Genomic DNA, 20,208 nt, shown 5'->3' with positions numbered 1-20,208 from the left:
GGCAGAACAAAAGTTCAACATTGAGGCTAGAGGTAGGCCACGCCATGACGTTAGACAGTGACCAAGTAATAAGGCAGAACAAAGGTTCAACATTGAGACTAGAGGTAGGCCACGCCATGACGTTAGACAGTGACCAAGTAATAAGGCAGAACAAAGGTTCAACATTGAGGCTAGAGGTAGGCCACGCCATGACGTTAGACAGTGACCAAGTAATAAGGCAGAACAAATGTTCAACATTGAGGCTGAAGGAAGGCCAAGCCATGACGTTAGACAGTGACCAAGTAATAAGGCAGAACAAATGTTCAACATTGAGACTAGAGGTAGGCCAAGCCATGACGTTAGACAGTGACCAAGTAATAAGGCAGAACAAAGGTTCAACATTGAGGCTAGAGGTAGGCCAAGCCATGACGTTAGACAGTGACCAAGTAATAAGGCAGAACAAATGTTCAACATTGAGACTAGAGGTAGGCCAAGCCATGACGTTAGACAGTGACCAAGTAATAAGGCAGAACAAATGTTCAACATTGAGGCTAGAGGTAGGCCACGCCATGACGTTAGACAGTGACCAAGTAATAAGGCAGAACAACAGTTCAACATTGAGACTAGAGGTAAGCCACGCCATGACGTTAGAAAATGACCAAGTAATAAGGCAGAACAAAGGTTCAACATTGAGGCTAGAGGTAGGCCACGCCATGACGTTAGACAGTGACCAAGCAATAAGGCAGAACAAAGGTTCAACATTGAGGCTAGAGGTAGGCCAAGTCATGACGTTAGACAGTGACCAAGTAATAAGGCAGAACAAATGTTCAACATTGAGGCTGAAGGAAGGCCAAGCCATGACGTTAGAAAATGACCAAGTAATAAGGCAGAACAAAGGTTCAACATTGAGGCTAGAGGTAGGCCACGCCATGACGTTAGACAGTGACCAAGTAATAAGGCAGAACAAAGGTTCAACATTGAGGCTAGAGGTAGGCCACGCCATGACGTTAGACAGTGACCAAGTAATAAGGCAGAACAAAGGTTCAACATTGAGGCTGAAGGAAGGCCAAGCCATGACGTTAGACAGTGACCAAGTAATAAGGCAGAACAAAGGTTCAACATTGAGGCTAGAGGTAGGCCAAGCCATGACGTTAGACAGTGACCAAGTAATAAGGCAGAACAAATGTTCAACATTGATGTTGAAGGAAGGCCAAGCCATGACGTTAGACAGTGACCAAGTAATAAGGCAGAACAAATGTTCAACATTAAGGCTGAAGGTAGGCCACCCCATGACGTTAGACAGTGACCAAGTAATAAGGCAGAACAAATGTTCAATATTGAGGCTGAAGGAAGGCCAAGCCATGACGTTAGACAGTGACCAAGTAATAAGGCAGAACAAATGTTCAACATTGAGGCTGAAGGTAGGCCACGCCATGACGTTAGTAAATGACCAAGTAATAAGGCAGAACAAATGTTCAACATTGAGGCTGAAGGATGGCCAAGTCATGACGTTAGACAGTGACCAAGTAATAAGGCAGAACAAAGGTTCAACATTGAGGCTGAAGGAAGGCCACGCCATGACGTTAGACAGTGACCAAGTAATAAGGCAGAACAAAGGTTCAACATTGTGACTGAAGGAAGGCCAAGCCATGACGTTAGACAGTGACCAAGTAATAAGGCAGAACAAATGTTCAACATTGAGGCTGAAGGAAGGCCAAGCCATGACGTTAGACAGTGATCAAGTAATAAGGCAGAACAAAGGTTCAACATTGAGGCTGAAGGAAGGCCACGCCATGACGTTAGACAGTGACCAAGTAATAAGGCAGAACAAAGGTTCAACATTGAGGCTGAAGGAAGGCCAAGCCATGACGTTAGACAGTGACCAAGTAATAAGGCAGAACAAAGGTTCAACATTGAGGCTGAAGGAAGGCCAAGCCATGACGTTAGACAGTGACCAAGTAATAAGGCAGAACAAATGTTCAACATTGAGGCTAGAGGTAGGCCACGCCATGACGTTGGACAGTGACCAAGTAATAAGGCAGAACAAATGTTCAATATTGAGGCTAGAGGTAGGCCAAGCCATGACGTTAGACAGTGACCAAGTAATAAGGCAGAACAAAGGTTCAACATTGAGGCTAGAGGTAGGCCAAGCCATGACGTTAGACAGTGACCAAGTAATAAGGCAGAACAAAGGTTCAACATGGAGACTGGAGGCAGGCCAAGCCATAACGTTAGACAATGGCCCAGCAGTGAGGCAGAACATATGTTCAACATTGAGGCTAGAGGTAGGCCAAGCCATGATGTTAGACAATGGCCCAGCAGTGAGGCAGAACATATGTTCAACATTGGGGCTAGAGGTAGGCCAAGCCATGATGTTAGACAATGGCCCAGCAGTGAGGCAGAACATATGTTCAACATTGAGGCGAGAAAAATGCCAAGCACCGATAGGGGCAATAACAAAGCGATGAGGCAGGAAAAAGACTCAACATTGACGCGGGAGAAACACTTAAAATTTAAACGGGGCAAAAGCCAAGCAATGAGGATGGAATACTGCCAAATAATGAGGCATGACAAGAATTACTATTGAGGCGGGAGAAAGGCTAAACAATGAGGTTCGAACAATGGCCCAGCAATGAGGCAGGACACATACTCAACATTAAGGCTGGAGAAAGGCTAAACAATGAGGTTCGAACAAAGTCACCCAGCAATAAGCTAGGAAAAGACTCAACATTTAGGCAGGACATAGGCTAAGCATAGAGGTGGGGATAAGGCCCAGCAATGGGGCAGGAAAAGACTCAACATTTAGGCAGGACAAAGGCAAAGCATAGAGGTGGGAATAAGGCCCAGCAATGAGTCAGGAAAAGACTCAAATTTTAGGCAGGACAAACGCTAAGCATAGAGGTGGGGATAAGGCCCAGCAATGAAGCAGGAAAAGACTCAACATTTAGGCGAGACAAAGGCCACGCATTGATGTAGGGATAAGGCCAAGCAATTAAGCAGGACAATAGCTTAAATTTAAATTGAGGCGGTATTAAGACTTAATTCTGAGGCGGGATAATGACTGAATACTGAGAAGCGGCAAATGCCAAGACATGATCTTGACAATGGCTCTGCAATAAGGCTGGACATGAAGATGAGGATTTTTCGAATTTTATTTTATACATTTTACGTAAATTGATTCTGACGAATGTGCAAATACAGTTTCATAGAGTATACTTCAGTCATTCTATTTTCCACTAAGGCTTATTTGTTACACTGGTATCAGTAGTAGATACACTTGGTATTTGCATTTTATGTGGGTCGATTTTTCAAATGGTTTGTTCATTAAAGTTACGTGGGCTGATTCTTACGAATGCATCAGAAAATACCAAATAAGTCAAAAGTCCAATTATGTCGATCTACATTAGGCGGAAGTACGCCGGCTATTTTTTTTATATATCGCCAAAAATGAACATTAACAGAAAAAATTATGCATGAGCATATTTTGTGGTGAAAATATTAAAGCTGCACTCTCACAGATGAACCGTTTTCGACTTTTTGTCTTAGAATAAGCCATTGTTGCGTAACTGTCTAAGAACCCGACTGTAGTTTTTCATTTTAACGTTTGAAATTTGATGTTTTATGCCAAAAACTCGTTTTTCATAAAGCGTTAGTAACGCTTTTAGCCACAAAACTTCAATTCTCGTCCTGTCACACATCACTGGTTTCGGGATATTTACGCAAAGATTGGTTCAACACTAGATTATCATTTTTTTTTAAAGTTGTCGAAAGGGTCAATCTGTGAGAGTGCAGCTTTAAGGTTTTGAAAGCAATGAAACAAAACAAAACAAATTGTTACCATTTTACATTTTATTTCCCCCATCTATATTCGTTGTGTTTCAAAGAGCTTGCTTAAACATAGAAATATTATATTAAGCATGTATAAATACATACATTTATTATATATACCCATCATAAATCCACAAGCAATACAAATCGCAAAACACGGTTGTCCGTATTCCACTCCAGGGCAATACGGCCGTATTCCACCCATGTGACGTCACGTCATAACATGTATCGTTGCGCGATGTTAATATGACGCCATGAAACAAAAAAGTGCCTCGTTAAAACATGTAGCTTTTAAGTCGTCTAACCAGTAATGTATATAATAAAAGGGTTATTAGTAGTGCGTTTTGATCCGTAATGTCGTATTCGACTCTCGTGGATGTTTGCAGATTTTGATTTCATTCGGCTTGCGCCTCGTGAAATCCGAATCTGCAAATATCCACACGAGTCGAATACGACATTACGGCTCAAAATGTAGTTCTAATAACCCTATTATATGCAGGAAAATACGCGGTATTTTTTCATACCGGAAACAAGGTATAGCATGTGATAAAATATATAATATTAAATAAAAGAAGCACATGCAAAGCGTTCTAATGATCGACATGAAACAGCAGTTGTAAACAAGTTGACATTCTGAACAATGATGCACTGTTCAGAACAAAATAGTGGAATGCAAATTCCAAATTGCACGGAAGTTAAACAAATAGTTCAGTAACTGAAGTGTCCAACCATCAAAGGTCTAACTTGTACCCTTTTAGGCCCTTTAAAAAAACCCCGCATGAGATCTTTTCAATGTGGATGCGAATGGCCATCAAACTACTTGCTTTCGATTGCCTTTCTTTTGAGTAGCGAGTGTGTTATGTGTTGGCATCACCACCTTTTAAACTGTACCACACAGTAAAAAACACACATTCATTTTAAAAACACAATATCAGTGCTAAATATAGCAACTGAGCAATCACCGTATCCGGGTGAGGAATCACTTGACTTCAAAGGGGTTCTCACATGGGTCTCCACGGGTCACAACCGATGTAAACAATCAAGTAAGTGACTTTAATTCCTTAATAACTTTTTTTAAAGAAAACATATTAACATATTTCTTAGCATGTAAAAGGCTATGCTATTTTCTGCTTCTACACGTATGACTTTTTTCGAATTGCTTGTATTTTAATGATGCAGTCTTTGGCCAAAATTTCAGCGTTGCATCGTTCAACCAAAATCCGTCAAATTCGCACTAAAGAGACTTGCTCATGTTTTTGTAATATGCATTTTATTGTATAGAGAAATAAAGTGTGGGGAATCTCGAGGAGTGTTAAAACTAAAATACCAAGAGCCAGAACCCTTTAGCAAAATTAATGATGATATTTGCTCAAATATCGTCTTAAAAGACCACAATTTTCAGAAGCGTTACTAACGGATTTCAGCGATTTGTTGTTGTGTGATTGATCGATTGACATTATCAATATCACGCGATGTTATCAATGTATTGTTAAAAGGTCAAACTATCCATATTTTTTGTTTAAATCCTTGTGGCCTTATGGTTAAGGCGTCGGTATTCGGCGTGGGTTCGCACCTAATTAAAAATATTCTTTTATACTTTAATTGTATTTTTCTGCAATTTCGATATTATATAGTAAAATAATGATAAAACAAATGTTTTCAGATGCCTTACCGGGATTTTTTTTTGTCCCAACGCATGAGCGAGTCCCTTAAATTGACACTTATGCAACAGATGTGCCGTACGAGATGTTCTGACAAAAACGCATTCGGAACTCTTCGACCATTTTTCATCGAAGGTTGTTTTCGATGGTATATGGCCGAGGAATTCCGAAGACAGAAACGGAACGGTATATAACCTTTACAGAACAGTAAGAACCCTTAAGTTAAATTTAAGACTAGAACAAGTCTGCTTCTCTAACAGCTAAAATATATCACAATTGAAATAAATTCTTAAAGATCGGCTACAACACATCTACGATCCCGGCTTTAAAAACTTTGAATCCCCAGTAAGTGCAACCATCTTCTCGTTAAATGGATGGTAAAAGTCGTGAAGAATGGCGTATGTTTCGTTCCACATAGGACCCTTGGCTTTGAACGATTCTCTCCTCTGGTAAGATTCTTTCGCGTTGACTACATCCGCCATTTCTCCTGCATCTAGCTTAGCTGAAGTGTAAAAAGAGATGCTTATTAAAGCTGCACTCTCACAGATATACTATTTTGACATTTTTTTTTTGTCGTGGAATGAGCCAATTTTTGCGTAAATATCTGCAAACCAGTGATATAAGACTGCTGACAAAAGATCAGATCGCAGATTTTTGATATTTCCATTACAAAATTAATGATTTATGGCTAAAAGTGTTACTAACGGTTTAAGAATAATGCATAAAACATCAATTTTTGAACTTAAATATGAAAATTTGCGATCTGATATTTTGTCAACAGTCTTATATCACTGGCGTCCATGCATTTTTGCATAAATTAGTTCGTTCCAAGACAAGAAATAAAAAAGTGGTCAAAACGTTCAATCTGTGAGAGTGCAGCTTTAAATCATAGTAAGTAAGGTTTGTTTTTGGAAATTCTACAAGATTTATATCAAAAGGTGCGTATATTAGAGTACAACTAGATTTAAAGGCCTGCAATATTGGGTTGATCCATTTCATTTTAATGCATTAACTTATTTTACTTTAGGATTAAAAAAAACATTTAGGTACAGATAAAAACATATAAGCCTTCATTTAAATGTGTGTGTGTTTTTTCATAAACAGCTACGTGGCCACATATTTCCCAGTTAAAATAGCGCCACAATATGGCTTTTATTTTTTCTGCCCCTAAATCATATGCCATTTTATGTTTTTATAACTAATATCAATATTTTTATTATTATTATTTTTGCATGTGTGTGCCCCTTTAAGTAAAAGCTGAACTCTCCACCAACTACCCGAGTTACTGGAATAAGACACGACGATATCGAAACGTGAGTAATGTATTTCAATCAAGAGAACAGGGTTTAAATGACTGTTATACCATAAACCACTCTCAATCAAACGTCAGTGCGCACAGGGCTTGGACACGACGTCATTTCCGAAATGACATCACAATCGCATACACATTGTTGCTCTTTTCTTAAAAAAACACTATTAATTGATCGACACTTTAGGGCGTTTTTGTTGATACCAACCCAGTTTCAGTTTTAGTTTCAGCAGTTTCGAAACCGGTTTGAATATTGCTTGAATTAACAAATGCATGGTTTTGTGTACAGTTTGAAAAAACATGGCGGGGCTACTGCATGTAGCCATTATTTCTTATTATTAATATTACGTTTTTTTATTTAGTTCATTTGCTTATTGTATGGCATTGTTATCAAAAATATTAAGTTTCAACAAACGTGGTTGATCACTTTCCGCCATGTTGTTTTCAAAGTAAGCTAGTTTTCGGATGAAACGAACCGATGAAACCGCCTCCGGTAGGGGTTTCGATAGTTTCAAAAATCGATAAAAAACGATAGAACAGTTTTGGTTTTATTTGAAAATGTAACAACAAATACACAGTTCGTTTAACCGATATAAAACCAAAACCAGTTTAGTTACAACAAAAAACGCCCTTCATATCCATTTAAGGTATTTAAAAAGAAAAGAAAACTGGTTTATGATAAAGTGAATGGCTATAATGCAGTTTTTACAATACCCCTTATTTTAAAATGACGCACGCACGTACCCACGCACCCACGCACACACGCACACACGCACACACGCACGCACACACACACACACACACACACACACAAACGTAATGTAGATATTATATCATAAATCTGTTTCAGTAATGAGAGACATCATGACTGTTATCGGCATCAGATAATCAAGATATTATGTACCAGGCACAAGACGACAGCAACACGTGTTACGTAACCTAACCAGTCTGATCAATGTTCTAGAATTGTAGAGATACATACCCAAATCAGATTATTGACATGCATCTGCATGGTTAAAAATATCATATGATAAATCGTACGAAATACTACACTGCTCACTGGAATAGTGAATATACTGGATAGTAAAATAGTGGACTGATAGTCCTGATCATTTGTGACTTGAATAAGTCAATTACAAAAAATAAAAACATGTTATAAAACCTATTTTTTAATATTGAACACAGACCAAATGCACATTTTCTTCAGATAATTTATTGCGATTACAAAACAGAAATGTCACAGGAACATCACAAATGCCCCCAGTCCCTCCATCCCATTTGGCCTTGTCAGAGTAATGTCCAATTGACCTCTAAGTGTGAACTTGACCTTTGAGGCGGGAGCACAAATGCTATGCTGGTGTATATTTCTGTGAAGTTTGAGCACAATTCGGAAAGTGCGATTTCTATATATTACTAAAGGGAGCATGGTATCGCATTACTGGACAAAATAAACGACAGGAAACTGTTAATTACGCGTTAAACTGATAGTTGTAAATATATTGAATGTACCTGTGTTGATAAAAAACATAGAGCGTTTTGATAAAAAATCAATAATATTTGACAAGTCTAGATGATCAATCTTTTAATATGCACAGATTCAACGTTTTGACACTTATTTGTATTTTTTTTTGTCTTGGAATGAGCCAAATTTTGCTTAAATGTTTGGAAACCAGTGATATAAGACTGCTGACAAAAGATCAGATAACAGTTGTTTATATTTAGGTTCGAACTTATATACTGATATTTCATGGCTAAAAGCGTAACACACGCGTGAATTTAAGAAAAATGAGTTTTTCGGCCTAAAACATCAATTTTCGAACGTTGGTTGAATTCAAACGTATTGCATTAGACGGAATACGGAAAAATTGATTTCTTGCAAATTTGTGATGCGTATAAAATAAATCAATATTGCTGTAAAAGTACGAACTACAGTACACTTCATTTGGCTAGGAAATGTGGTTTTAATACTCACGTAATCCCAGAAAGTCGTACATGGTTCTCACTGTGCGTTCTTTATCTCGCATATCCTCGTTGTGAAAAACGAGAATTTGTTGCCTTGGAAACAAGCGCAATAGCTCCTCCCAATAAATGTAATAAATTCCTAGCTGCATTTGAATCTGCAAAATTGAATAATTATAGAACAGTGTACTAGTTCAATTGCAATCGGAACACCTCGGCTATCTCCGCCATACGAAGAACATCGAATTAATGTCGGTGCATTGTTACAAGTAGTTCGTAAAATCAATAATTATGATATTAATACATTGTTGTAATGTAGTCTCTTTAAAATTAAGTTCAACTGAAGCATTACAACTTAAATAATTTAAATCTCTTTAAATAAGGTCCTTAGACTAAAGTGCTGAATTAAAATTACTACGCGATCTACATGCAGCGTAGTTAAATGTTAAGAATTCTTATAGTGTAAACAGTCCATATACACAGGCTGTTTTCGGTGGAAAATGGCCGAGATGTTCCAAATGTATTTTTCCAATAATAAGTTTGCTGTTTTCACGACGGAAAATTATAAATATTATAAGGTTTACTTATAAATACTGACCTTTGTTTGATCATAGAGGGTATGATCATAAACACAACTGCGAATAGTTCGGGCCCGGAAGCACTCTCTGTACAGTTGCACACCCCGAGACACTATCTCGTGGAACTGGGCGGGCCCTGGGTCGTTTTTTCTTCATCAGGGTACCATACTCGTGGTAATAGTCAGAATACAACCTGTACAAGATACAAGAAATTTGATTAAAGTCGGGTATATGATAACATTAAGAAACATTAGCCACATGAGCTCAGTATTTGCCGACATGAATAACAAACATACATAACATAACAAAACATAGCAAACAACTTGTTTTGCCTCAAATAAAATAAACTCATGTGACCGTACTGTTTACAGTTAAATTTTAGATTAAAACAACATCGTACATCAACCCAGATGGAGAATTAGTGGTCAACATTATCTTGTATCCATTGAGAAGGCAGTACTTTACCATAGTTTTAGGTCTTAGTTTCCACAAAATAACATTTAAGTAAATTAGCCGTTATTTGTTTTATTCAGGTGCAGCGGTAAATGTAAAACAGTGGCTGGCCCAGCTTGTGGCTAGTTTGCACAATATGATGTAGACATCTAAACAACTTGGTCAAAGATTATTAGTATGTACTTTCACAAAAATAGTTAAACAATGTGCCGCATCAAACCATTTATTCAGGTTAGTACGTTTCCTTTTTAAATCGTATTCTAAATTGGCAATCTTGTTTTCTTGCCTATCAATCGGATCTCTAAAAGTTATGATGAGCTTCGCGTCTGGGATGAAATGCCGAATGTAGTCTAGAATGACGTATCTGGGTTCTGTCAGGTTCTCGTTGCCTGGTAACCGTTGCCAGTGGGAGTTCAGATGAAGATTTGAAGGACTTCCCTCACCTGTAATAATATTCATATATGTACTACATCAATGAAATTGTAACAAAAATGAAATATCAAGGTTTCTTAAATGAGATTTGATTTCTATTGTTTAACCTTCTTTTAAGGCAGACCATTTAAAAATCTATTGCTCAATGACTTGCATGTAAATGACATCATTATATTATTTATAAAAAAATCGGCGTCATTTTCGTTCAAAACGTGATCAAATTATGTAATTTTATTTACGATGACACCAAATGCCGACAGATAAATACTCATTTTTTTAATAATTTGGAAATATTTACACTTCAACTTTCATTCTTAAAAATGAACGGCTTTTCGGCAATTGCGAATAATTTCCGGTGAATGCAACATCTTCGGATATGTTCCGATCGCGAATCATCGCATTTTGATATAAATTGAAAATTGTTTATCTTGTTATTGTTTGTATCACCAGGCCACGAAACAATTTGATCCACATGTTGATGGTGTTTATTCATGATCTGTTAAATATATTGTTGTCATTACAATTTAACGTTAAAAAAAGTTGTATTTGAGAATTTCGCTTTCGGTCTATCCCTCGCCTGATAATTTGCATCTGAACTATGTTCTGTGTATCACTGCATGTGTGTGTATATATGTGTATATAAGTATCAATGTATCGTACTAAGTATTTAAGTGTTATGTTCTTTGCTCTTCATTTATTGGAGGAAAATAAATATCTATCTATCATATGATAAGCTGTTTTTAAAGCCGGGTCGCTCTCTTTACAGGATGGATGAAAAAGACTAACGGTAAGGTTTTATTAAATGGTATTTTAACAATTCTGGAAAGTATAAGTAATGAATTGCGTGTATTATGTTATTATCAGGGATATGAACGCAGTTGGGCTTGGCAAAGTACGCATGGAGTCCTTCGGACACCACACATTAAAAACCAGCCCAACTGCGTTTATACCCCGATAGTGACATCAATGGTACAATTCATTCCTTAATGAAGACTTGAACATTAATCACTATTGAACTTGTCGCTTTTCGTTCGCAGATGAAGTAATTATGATACATTTTAAAATATTTACTCATTAAAGCTACTTCATCATATTAAAATTTAAACATCCGATTTTAATCACATTGCACATGCAACTAAAATTACAATGGTGTAGCCTATTAGGTCGATATGAAGCTGAAATAAAATGAATGACTAAGTAGAAAGGTAGAGTATATTGTTTCCTTAAAAGGAAACCATTTACCCTCATGAAAATAACGAAACCTTTCTTTTATGGAAACTGATTATATAAAGAAGGTAAAGGAAGGTCATCTATCACATTACGCCAGACGCGTCCTTAATTTGGTGTATTGTGTTTTCTCTTGATGTATTGTAATATATTTATCAGATTTCAATTAAAGTAATGTCAGGTATGATTATAAATCTTGAAAGGGAAAAGATCGAGGAAAATGCCTGAGAGTTGTCAGTTTGCTTAAGAATATGATTTAATATTGAGTTAACATTTTGCTCGTCGGAATATTTAAATGTCCTTATCCTATTTATAGTGTCATCATTACAAATTAATATATGATACATTTCAGGATAAAATATCTGGAAACATGTATTGCTATGCTTCTTTGTGTACCGTGGGCGATTCTTTATAGTAAATATATAAATGTGTAACAATGACTTCTTCGTAGAGTTAGGAAGAGTTATACATTCTATCATACTCGTTCGGGTACGATTATAACTAGGTATATATTGATTTCTTAATTGTTTATATCTATCACGTATTAATACAAAATGGTATTCATCTTCAATGAACATAAATCACACCTCCTTTCATGACAGGGAATGATCCTTTTTGAACGGCCTTTTTCGATTTTAAGCCTGTGTGAGGATTACCTTAATTTGCTTAACGCATGTGTCTGTATTGACTTGAACAAAGATGACACGTATAATTCTCGTACAGTCAAACCTGTATTAAGCGACCACCTTTGAGGAAAGGTCAAAATGGCTGCTTAAGACAGGTGGCCACTTAATCCAGGTTGTAAATTTCCGCCACTTAAGCTGTTTTCAACAGAGGTCGATTGTGTATGTAATAAAACGAAATAATTGGAAAGAAGTTCAGTTTAATACTAACCCGTAATTTTAACAGAGTTCATCAATGTTCCATCTGCGCTGATGTGCGATGTAGCTTGTATTATTTCGGCGGCCTTGTTAAACTTTGTCACGTACGTTTCAAAATCCATGTTACTAGTTTCTGCAAAAATAAAGTTTGTTTTTATCTATTTTACACAGTCTAAAGAACTACATAATAAAACAATACAACCAACGTGTTATTATAGCTGATATATTCGACCCTAGTGACTTTTTGCAGAAACGGATTTCACGAGGCGCTAGCAAATCTGCAAAAATCCGGAAGAGTCGAATATGAAATTCAGGATCATAACGCAGTAGTTGTGTATTTGCTTATGCAATTTATATTGCACATTGACTATATTTCGAAATATGTTTGTCATATTATGATATGTATGCGCACGGGCATTTGCCTTGATGTAATCGGAAATAAACTCGTAAAGCTCAATCAAAATCCATTAAGCACATCACAAAACCGCATAATTTCCATTTAGTAACAAAACAACCGCCACATTTCGTGGTAGACAAACCCAGTAAATTTCGAATTAGAAAAACAAGCAAAAACTGCGAAAGATACATCTAGCGTTCCGATACATCAGTTGATGCGTTGTGTACACAACGATTTCAGTTTTATGTAAGATTTTCACAATTTTCTTTTTTTCTTGCAATGGAATCATCTGTTGTCTAATCCCTTTATTGAGCATGTGTCTAAACTGTTCATGAATATTTAAACGCATGTTATGTAAACTCACAAAGGATGGATATCAAAATAAACAGTTAAAGGAGATGAAGAGTCAATTGGAATTTGCGATTCCCCATTTTAAGACCTCGATCAACTAAGACGATGCTATTTTTGACCCATGTTCAAAGTATAGCGATAGGTATGTTTACATTTGATAAAGATAAGGCACTGAGCCATGCTTGACCGATGCCGTCAGCTACCCCGCGTTAAATATTACGAGATCTCGTACCGCATGCGCAGACGAAATAAAATAGTCAAAATGGCTTCCGGGACTGAACACAACACTATAAATCTTCAAGACAATAACGACGAATTCTCATCTGCTGACGATTTTGAGGGAGATTGCTCGATTTAGATGTCCATGTATCGCCATAAATTTTATCAATATGATGTCAATTCTAAAAATAAAACACAACGCCAACACGTTAGTATATTCGCGAAAATACCGTTACAATGACTCTATAAGGTTGCCGGTTAGCGCAGTGGTTAGCGCACTCGCTTCTCACCAAGGCTACCCGGGTTCGATTCCCGGCCCGGGCGCATGTGAGTTTGGTTAGTGGTCACCAAGCCGGACAAGTGGGTTTTCTCCGGATACTCCGGTTTCCCCCACAACACAAGACCACACTCTCGCGCAACATCGTGCCAACGAGAGTGACTTAGTATAAGCTATCATAGCTTCCTTCACAATCGTTGTAAAATATATAATAGGTAAAGTAACGACTCTACAACCCCGTTTACGTTTTTACCCATTGTTTGTTAAAAACTCGTAAGTGTCTTACTAAATCTCCCTCTAGCAAACCATTGAGCTTCTTTAAAGCCTGGACGTGCAAAGTCCGGGTGCCTGGACAACCGGAAGAATAGGTCACTGGTTCCACACTTCTTTACGCCAATAACAAACACGTAGGGGAGACATCGTAGTCGGTCTCCCTCAAACCAGCATGGATTCTTGAAGTTTTTATTGAACTGTATCGGTGGCTGAAAATAAACATAAAACGATATAATAATGCATTGTATAAATATTTATACCACTAAGTAATATATAAAACAACAAACCATTCTGCTTCAAAACCTATAAATACGGATAATAGCCAATGGTTTGAGGTCGTATAACTATATTTTGGGTCACTGTCATAGGTAAACATAGTCTAATAGAAGTGGTGGTGTTAGTAGTTTATACTCCGGGTCCCGGCGTGAGCACATTGAAGGGTCCCAGAGTGACAGTTCAACCACCGCACACCTATCCTGGGCGGTGAACCAGTACTAGGTGCCTTCACTTCTGCAGGGAACTGACAACTTCTGTACATGCCAGGGGCAGTGGTACAGTGCGAATGGTCGTAGAAAGGATTTCATAACCAATCACAACAGAAGTGCCTGGTCCGCCCGGGAATCGAACCCAGGCTGTCCGATTAACAGTCCAACGCTCTACCGACTGAGCTAACCGGGCGGCCCAGTCTAATAGAAATAAGTCATGTAACAATAAGTAGACGCTTCCGAATTGGTGTAATTTGCACTTTATTTTGGGTGTCAAGATTACATACATTCGGAACTCCTCGGCCAATTTTATCGAAAACAACCTCGGATGTATTAGGACGGTTTACATACTCAAAAAAGTGGTACGTTTAAGTCCGCTGCAAGTAGATCGCATAGTAATTTTATTTAGCTGTTAAAGTTTATGACTTAACTCTTGGGAATCTTAATTATGTTTGCAATAATACACTTTACTGGCAAACAAGCTAAACTAAGATCAATAAATACAACTCTAAAACACTACATTTATTAATGATATAATTCAAAAATTTACGAACTACTTCAACTGATGTACCGGCATATATCCGAGGTTGTTTTCGATAGAAATGGCTGAGGAGCTCCGAATGGATTAGATACGCCGGATACCACGCGGTGCTCCATTTAGTTTGGTTGTTAATCGATTAATAAGCGCTAACTATACAATTAAATATCTGCAAACTGGGAAAAGATTATGTTAGAAATTAAATGTCATTTATAAATTATAAATAAATGCAAAGTTATACATAGCACTTCTGTTTGCTTGCTTTCTTGGGTAATTCAAATCCATTCTGCTCTCTGTGAACCAAAATGGCCAAATTGTTAACGATACCATTGTATCATCGATGATATATAAATGCATATACAAAACAGTACAGACTTTACCTCCAGGCATAATAAGAATACGATATCAATGGTTCTTCAATATAATGTCAATACTAACAACGTGTGGATTTATAGGAACTTGGGAATATCAACAAGATGTAAATCCTAAATGGCTTAAACTTGCGGTAAAGCGCAAGTTTAAAAATCTGTTCTTAACATCGTGGTACTCCCTTATTAAAAATACTAGCAACAGTCAATTTTATAAAATCTTCTAAACCTCATTTGGCTATGAAAAGTATCTTCATTCAGCACCCAAATCATTACTATATCCACTTATCAAGTTTAGAACAAGAAACCACAGACTACCAATAGCAACGGGCAACTGGAATAGAACACCAGTCAATGAAAGGAAATGCCAAACATGTAACAAACTAGGTGATGAATTCAATTTTTTATTCAAGTGTAACATTTTTGATAACGAGCGTAAGCAGTATATAAAACCATTTTAACAGACATCCAAACATATATAAACTTGAACAGTTGGTAAACACAACTAATAAAAAGGAAATTTTGAACATGTGTAATGGTATCTGTTACTCTTAAACAACTTTGTTAAACATTACTGATCTTATTAATCTTAGACTTTCTGCATATATTAGTTGACTCTCCCATTGTACTTAACCTATTTTATAACTCATAAAGTTTCGTAAACACTGCTTGAATCCAATGATCCATGTGCAATATTTATCCTGTTAAACGGGACTATCTGGTCTTTAAATATTTGATTTATTTGAATGTATGTTATGTCTTTGAATCCGCAATTTGAGCCTCTGAAATGTATTGTCTTTATCAATTACCTCAATTTTTTCATGTTGTGCATGAATTTGAGTGAATAAATGTGTTGACATGACTTGAAGAGTATACCAGTGAAGTCAAAAGAGAAAATTGGCGGATATTTACCATCCGCAAATCACGAGGGGAAATACTTAAAACTCCTCGCTGGTTGAAACAATGATCGATAATGACAGAACAGAAAGATTGTCGCCGATTTGAGGCCAAACCAATAATTTTTTCGATTAAAATCCATCATCGGAACATCAGCGGACTCCGGCGTATCTCATCTTGGCACCAAGAATACAGGACAAATTACGCCAATTCGAAAGCATCTACTAATTGTAACACGACTAATTTCTTTTGCACAGTAGAAAATTGATACTGCTAAACCTCGTTACCGGCTTACGCGCGTGTCATCGGGCCGGATTAATCTGTCCGTACCGGAAACACATGATAGATACTTATAATCTTGCACACGAGTAAAGATAACTTTTAAACCTTTTCACTACGCAGAAAAGAGTTCCAGCGAAAATGATATTATTGCTTTATTTTGTTTAACTGAGGTGGGGAAAAACACATCTACCCTGATCGCTCCTGTAATATAGAATCATCCTAAACACACGCAGGGTGTTCTGCGGAAACTCAGTAACCCTCGTTTCCGCAAATAACCCTAGGCTCAGGTTATATCTTATACAGTGTGTGTATACCACGTGATATATTGCGTCATAAATGCTACGTCGGAAGGCAATATTTTTAACAATGTAATTTTCCTACTTCTTCACCATTCAAAATGAAACATAGCGCAGTCTATGCCGCTTACGGAGCACAGCCTTCGGTCTTTTACCTGAATTTGATTGGGAGTTAAGTTTTTTTAAACAGTTCGAAAAAACTTTTCACAATACGGCCGTCCTGCGGAGCACTGTCAAAACTTTATTTTGGAAACAAGTTTGTCGAAGTGTTTGATGAAACTAATCACCTTATCAAACTCCGGTAATAAAACGAAGGCGAGACTTTTCAAGCGGCATAGACTGTTTCGTTTAAAATTTTGTAGTGAAAGAAAGGTTATCGTTGATTTAACTCTTCATTTTAAGCAAAATCTTGCCTTTTGACGTATCATATCTACACTCTCGGCCATGGCAGATGCTTATTTATCTATTTTAGTTTAAACATATTTATTTTACAACGATTGTGAAACAAGTTATTACAACATTATATTAATCACTCTCGATGGCACGATTTTACGCGAGAGTGTGGTCTTGTGTTGTGGGGGAAACCGGAGAACCCGGAGAAAACCCACTTGTCCGGCTTGGTGACCACAAACCAAACTCACATGCGCCAAAGCCGGGAATCGAACCCGGGTCGCCAAGGTGAGAAGCGAGTGCGCTAACCATTTATCTATTTTATTATCATATATATATAGCATCAATGTATAAATTATCATTTTATATGATACTAGTTATGTTTTAAATATTTTGCTAAAACTAATTAACTTTTAATCTTATTTGAAATCATTTATTCAGGATCTATGTTGCATTTTAGATATGTTATTTGATTTACATTTTGTCGGACAATATCTCTGCGGGCTATTGTTATAATTTATGTATATCAAACGTGAAATAAATTATCTAGTGTCTTGTATCTTTTACCGACAAAAGGATTATAGAGCAACACGTGTGAACAAGAAAATCGTTAGCATGGCAGTCTGAATTAAATGGTTTGTTGGCCACATAAAACTAAAGCGCTTTATGTTCGGATTAGCGTTTTATCTTATGGCCCTCAATTGCTGATCAATGATTAAGTTGACAAATAAAATGAGTATAGTTTGTATATGTATTGATGGCCCGGATGGACTGAAAAAAACAACAATAAATATTCGTTTCTGACTCTTTTCCTGACTTGGACCTAAAGAACTACGAATACGTTGTCTCGTTATTTGAAAAAAATAAGAAAAAAGCTGTTGCTGATGCGATCAAAACATTTATAAGGTATAGCAGCTAGAATGTATATTGCTAATCTTTCATGCTTAATTATTATTCGTTTTCTGTTGCAAAGCCCCTTTATAAGCTAACCTTCAAATGGAACGGATATCATTGCATCACCATAATGTGAGTACATGTAGTGCAAAAAGGCTTGACCAAGCCACTTTCCTGAGTGCCGATACCAAAAAAGGACACTCTAGATGTCATTTATCGCAGGTTTCGCGATATTTTGGGTACCAAATTACTCCTTTGGCGAATATTCCATCCATCGGTGGGGGCAAAACTCACCCTTTGGATTTAACAGTTCGTTTAAGTCATACTTGGGTATGTGACGGGGTCAAGCCATAATGCAGCCATTATAAGGCGCGGGCAGATCTTGAAAAACTCAACAACAACAACAAAAACAACAATAACATCAACAACAACAAACAAGACCATTAACCGTCACCAGATGTAATGGTATAGTACGCCAAAGAAGTCATTTTAAAACCTGTGAGAGACGCTATAAATGAAACATGGCCGACATTTTGTAAAGATAGTAAAGATGCGCTTTTAAGAGCAACCCGAAAAACGATGACATCTTAAGTAAATGATCATAAAAAAAATATGATTGCTACATAGTCAACGACAATTACAGATACTTCCGACAAACGTCTATTCGCAAAGATAATGTTGTTTTTTTTGTTTCCAGTTGGAAGAAGACAAAGGTACTTACAACTTTCATCAAATCGTATCCATCATACTCATCAATATTTTCCAAATTATTTAACCCTTGGTGGTCTTGATGAGCACCAGGTTGATCTAAATTCATTCGTGAAAAGTTAAAACCTTGTTCACCGTGTTCCGATTCTTCATCTCGATGGATTTGATGGATTTTATCTGCTAAAATGTTTTCAGACTGTGTCAAAGAACGTTGTTGCATTAAGGCTCTCTGACGTCGGTATCCAATATTAAATATATTTATTAAAAACAACACGATAACTAGATAAAAAACGTACTTTTTATATTGTGCAACCATAATTTATGATAATAGAAAAGTTTGTGTATTATGTTTGCAAGTGCTTAGTTATAATACAAATGTTTCCAACAGTGTTGTTCGTTGGTAAGGATTACCTTTTATGCCACAGCTGTGAGGCTAGAATGTCATGCAAAAAGATCTTTCATTATCCATGCACGTATTTGATGATATTGGTAATACACCTTTTTTTTGTGTTTGTTTCATACTTGTTCAGTGTGGACATACCACGTGGTTTGTGACGTCACATTTGGTTATAACATGAAGCAAATGACAGCTCGATTCGAAAAGGATTATCGATGTAAGTTTGTTACTTTCATATATTTTTTTTATAAAACATAGCGGAGGCTAAGCGGAAAAATGTACAATATACTCGGTTAGTAAGCGATATGTTGAGCAATTTATATAATATTTTTTCGCTCTCACGCGAATATGGTTTCCTGCGCCCCGTATATCCCATATCAGGTCACCTACTAACCCTGTAACGTATATATCACGTTGATAACCTGTTTACATGTTTAAATGTTTCATTTATTCATCAGAATTGGAAAATAGACGCCATTTTTGTACGATATAAATTTGGTGACCCAATATGGAAAAATATGGGGTCATCACGAGACCAGTCCTGGACAAATGGCGTTGCGTCATTTATGTTGGAGGCGTGATATATCTTCATATGTTCATGTATTCTATACTTTCCAAGAATTTCGAATACATCTGAAAAAAAAACATGTATACGTTGTGGTCCTTTAATGTATTGTATAAGTCGATGATTGAAAAGTATCTCCATTCTCTTGTAGTTTGATGAGTGACACATTTGGCCTTGTAAGAATAGTTTCTTTTTATCGATTTAATTTTAATAGAAAGTAAGTCTATAAATGATAAAGTCAGACAGACAGACAGACAGACAGACAAACAGACACACAATTATTTTTATCGTAAACATGTTTTATTATATTTCTTTTCAATATCTAACAGTAAAAATACAGCACGCCGTATTGAAAAATCACCATATCACCATACTGTCGTTTACTGATTCCGTATCATGCTAGTACCATGTATGGTCTAGGAACTACTTTCGCGTCGCTTAAAACAGCATGACAAAAATTGGTAAAACCTGTCAACTTTTAAGTACGTAGACTACTATAATAGATAATTCTTCAAAAAACATGTGGTTATTATTTAATGCTGATTATTAAATATATTTAACCCT

General features: G+C 36.8%; 1 protein-coding gene and 1 long non-coding RNA gene across 2 annotated transcripts; both read right to left on the bottom strand.

Annotated features, from left to right (window-relative positions):
- Positions 1 to 3,851: 3,851 nt before the first annotated feature.
- On the bottom strand, positions 3,852 to 9,461 carry LOC128220391 (uncharacterized). The gene is made up of 3 exons (XR_008258773.1): positions 9,335 to 9,461; positions 8,750 to 8,894; positions 3,852 to 5,970 (listed from the first exon to the last, which is right to left on the bottom strand). It is a non-coding gene; the product is annotated as an uncharacterized LOC128220391 (long non-coding RNA).
- An 8-nt stretch (positions 9,462 to 9,469) lies between these two features.
- Positions 9,470 to 19,040, bottom strand: LOC128219250 (membrane-associated sulfotransferase kil1-like). Its single transcript, XM_052927062.1, has 5 exons — positions 18,696 to 19,040; positions 13,838 to 14,033; positions 12,321 to 12,440; positions 10,007 to 10,210; positions 9,470 to 9,507 (listed from the first exon to the last, which is right to left on the bottom strand). Exons 1-5 carry the CDS (start codon positions 18,996 to 18,998, stop codon positions 9,470 to 9,472), a joined length of 861 nt encoding a protein of 286 aa, XP_052783022.1. The 5' UTR covers positions 18,999 to 19,040.
- Positions 19,041 to 20,208: the final 1,168 nt, after the last annotated feature.

Source organism: Mya arenaria, chromosome 15 (assembly GCF_026914265.1).
Source record: "Mya arenaria isolate MELC-2E11 chromosome 15, ASM2691426v1".
NCBI classification, from domain to species: domain Eukaryota; kingdom Metazoa; phylum Mollusca; class Bivalvia; order Myida; family Myidae; genus Mya; species Mya arenaria.
This window is presented reverse-complemented; position numbering and strand designations above follow the sequence as displayed.

Excerpts from the sequence above, each read along its gene's own strand:
- LOC128219250 (XM_052927062.1), bottom strand. The coding sequence starts at position 18,998 with ATGGTTGCACAATATAAAAAGTACGTTTTTTATCTAGTTATCGTGTTG. Across the intron at positions 14,034-18,695 it reads GATACGATTTGATGAAAGTT|CCACCGATACAGTTCAATAA; the intron begins GTAAGTACCTTT and ends GTTTATTTTCAG. Across the intron at positions 10,211-12,320 it reads GAACTCTGTTAAAATTACGG|GTGAGGGAAGTCCTTCAAAT; the intron begins GTTAGTATTAAA and ends ATATTATTACAG.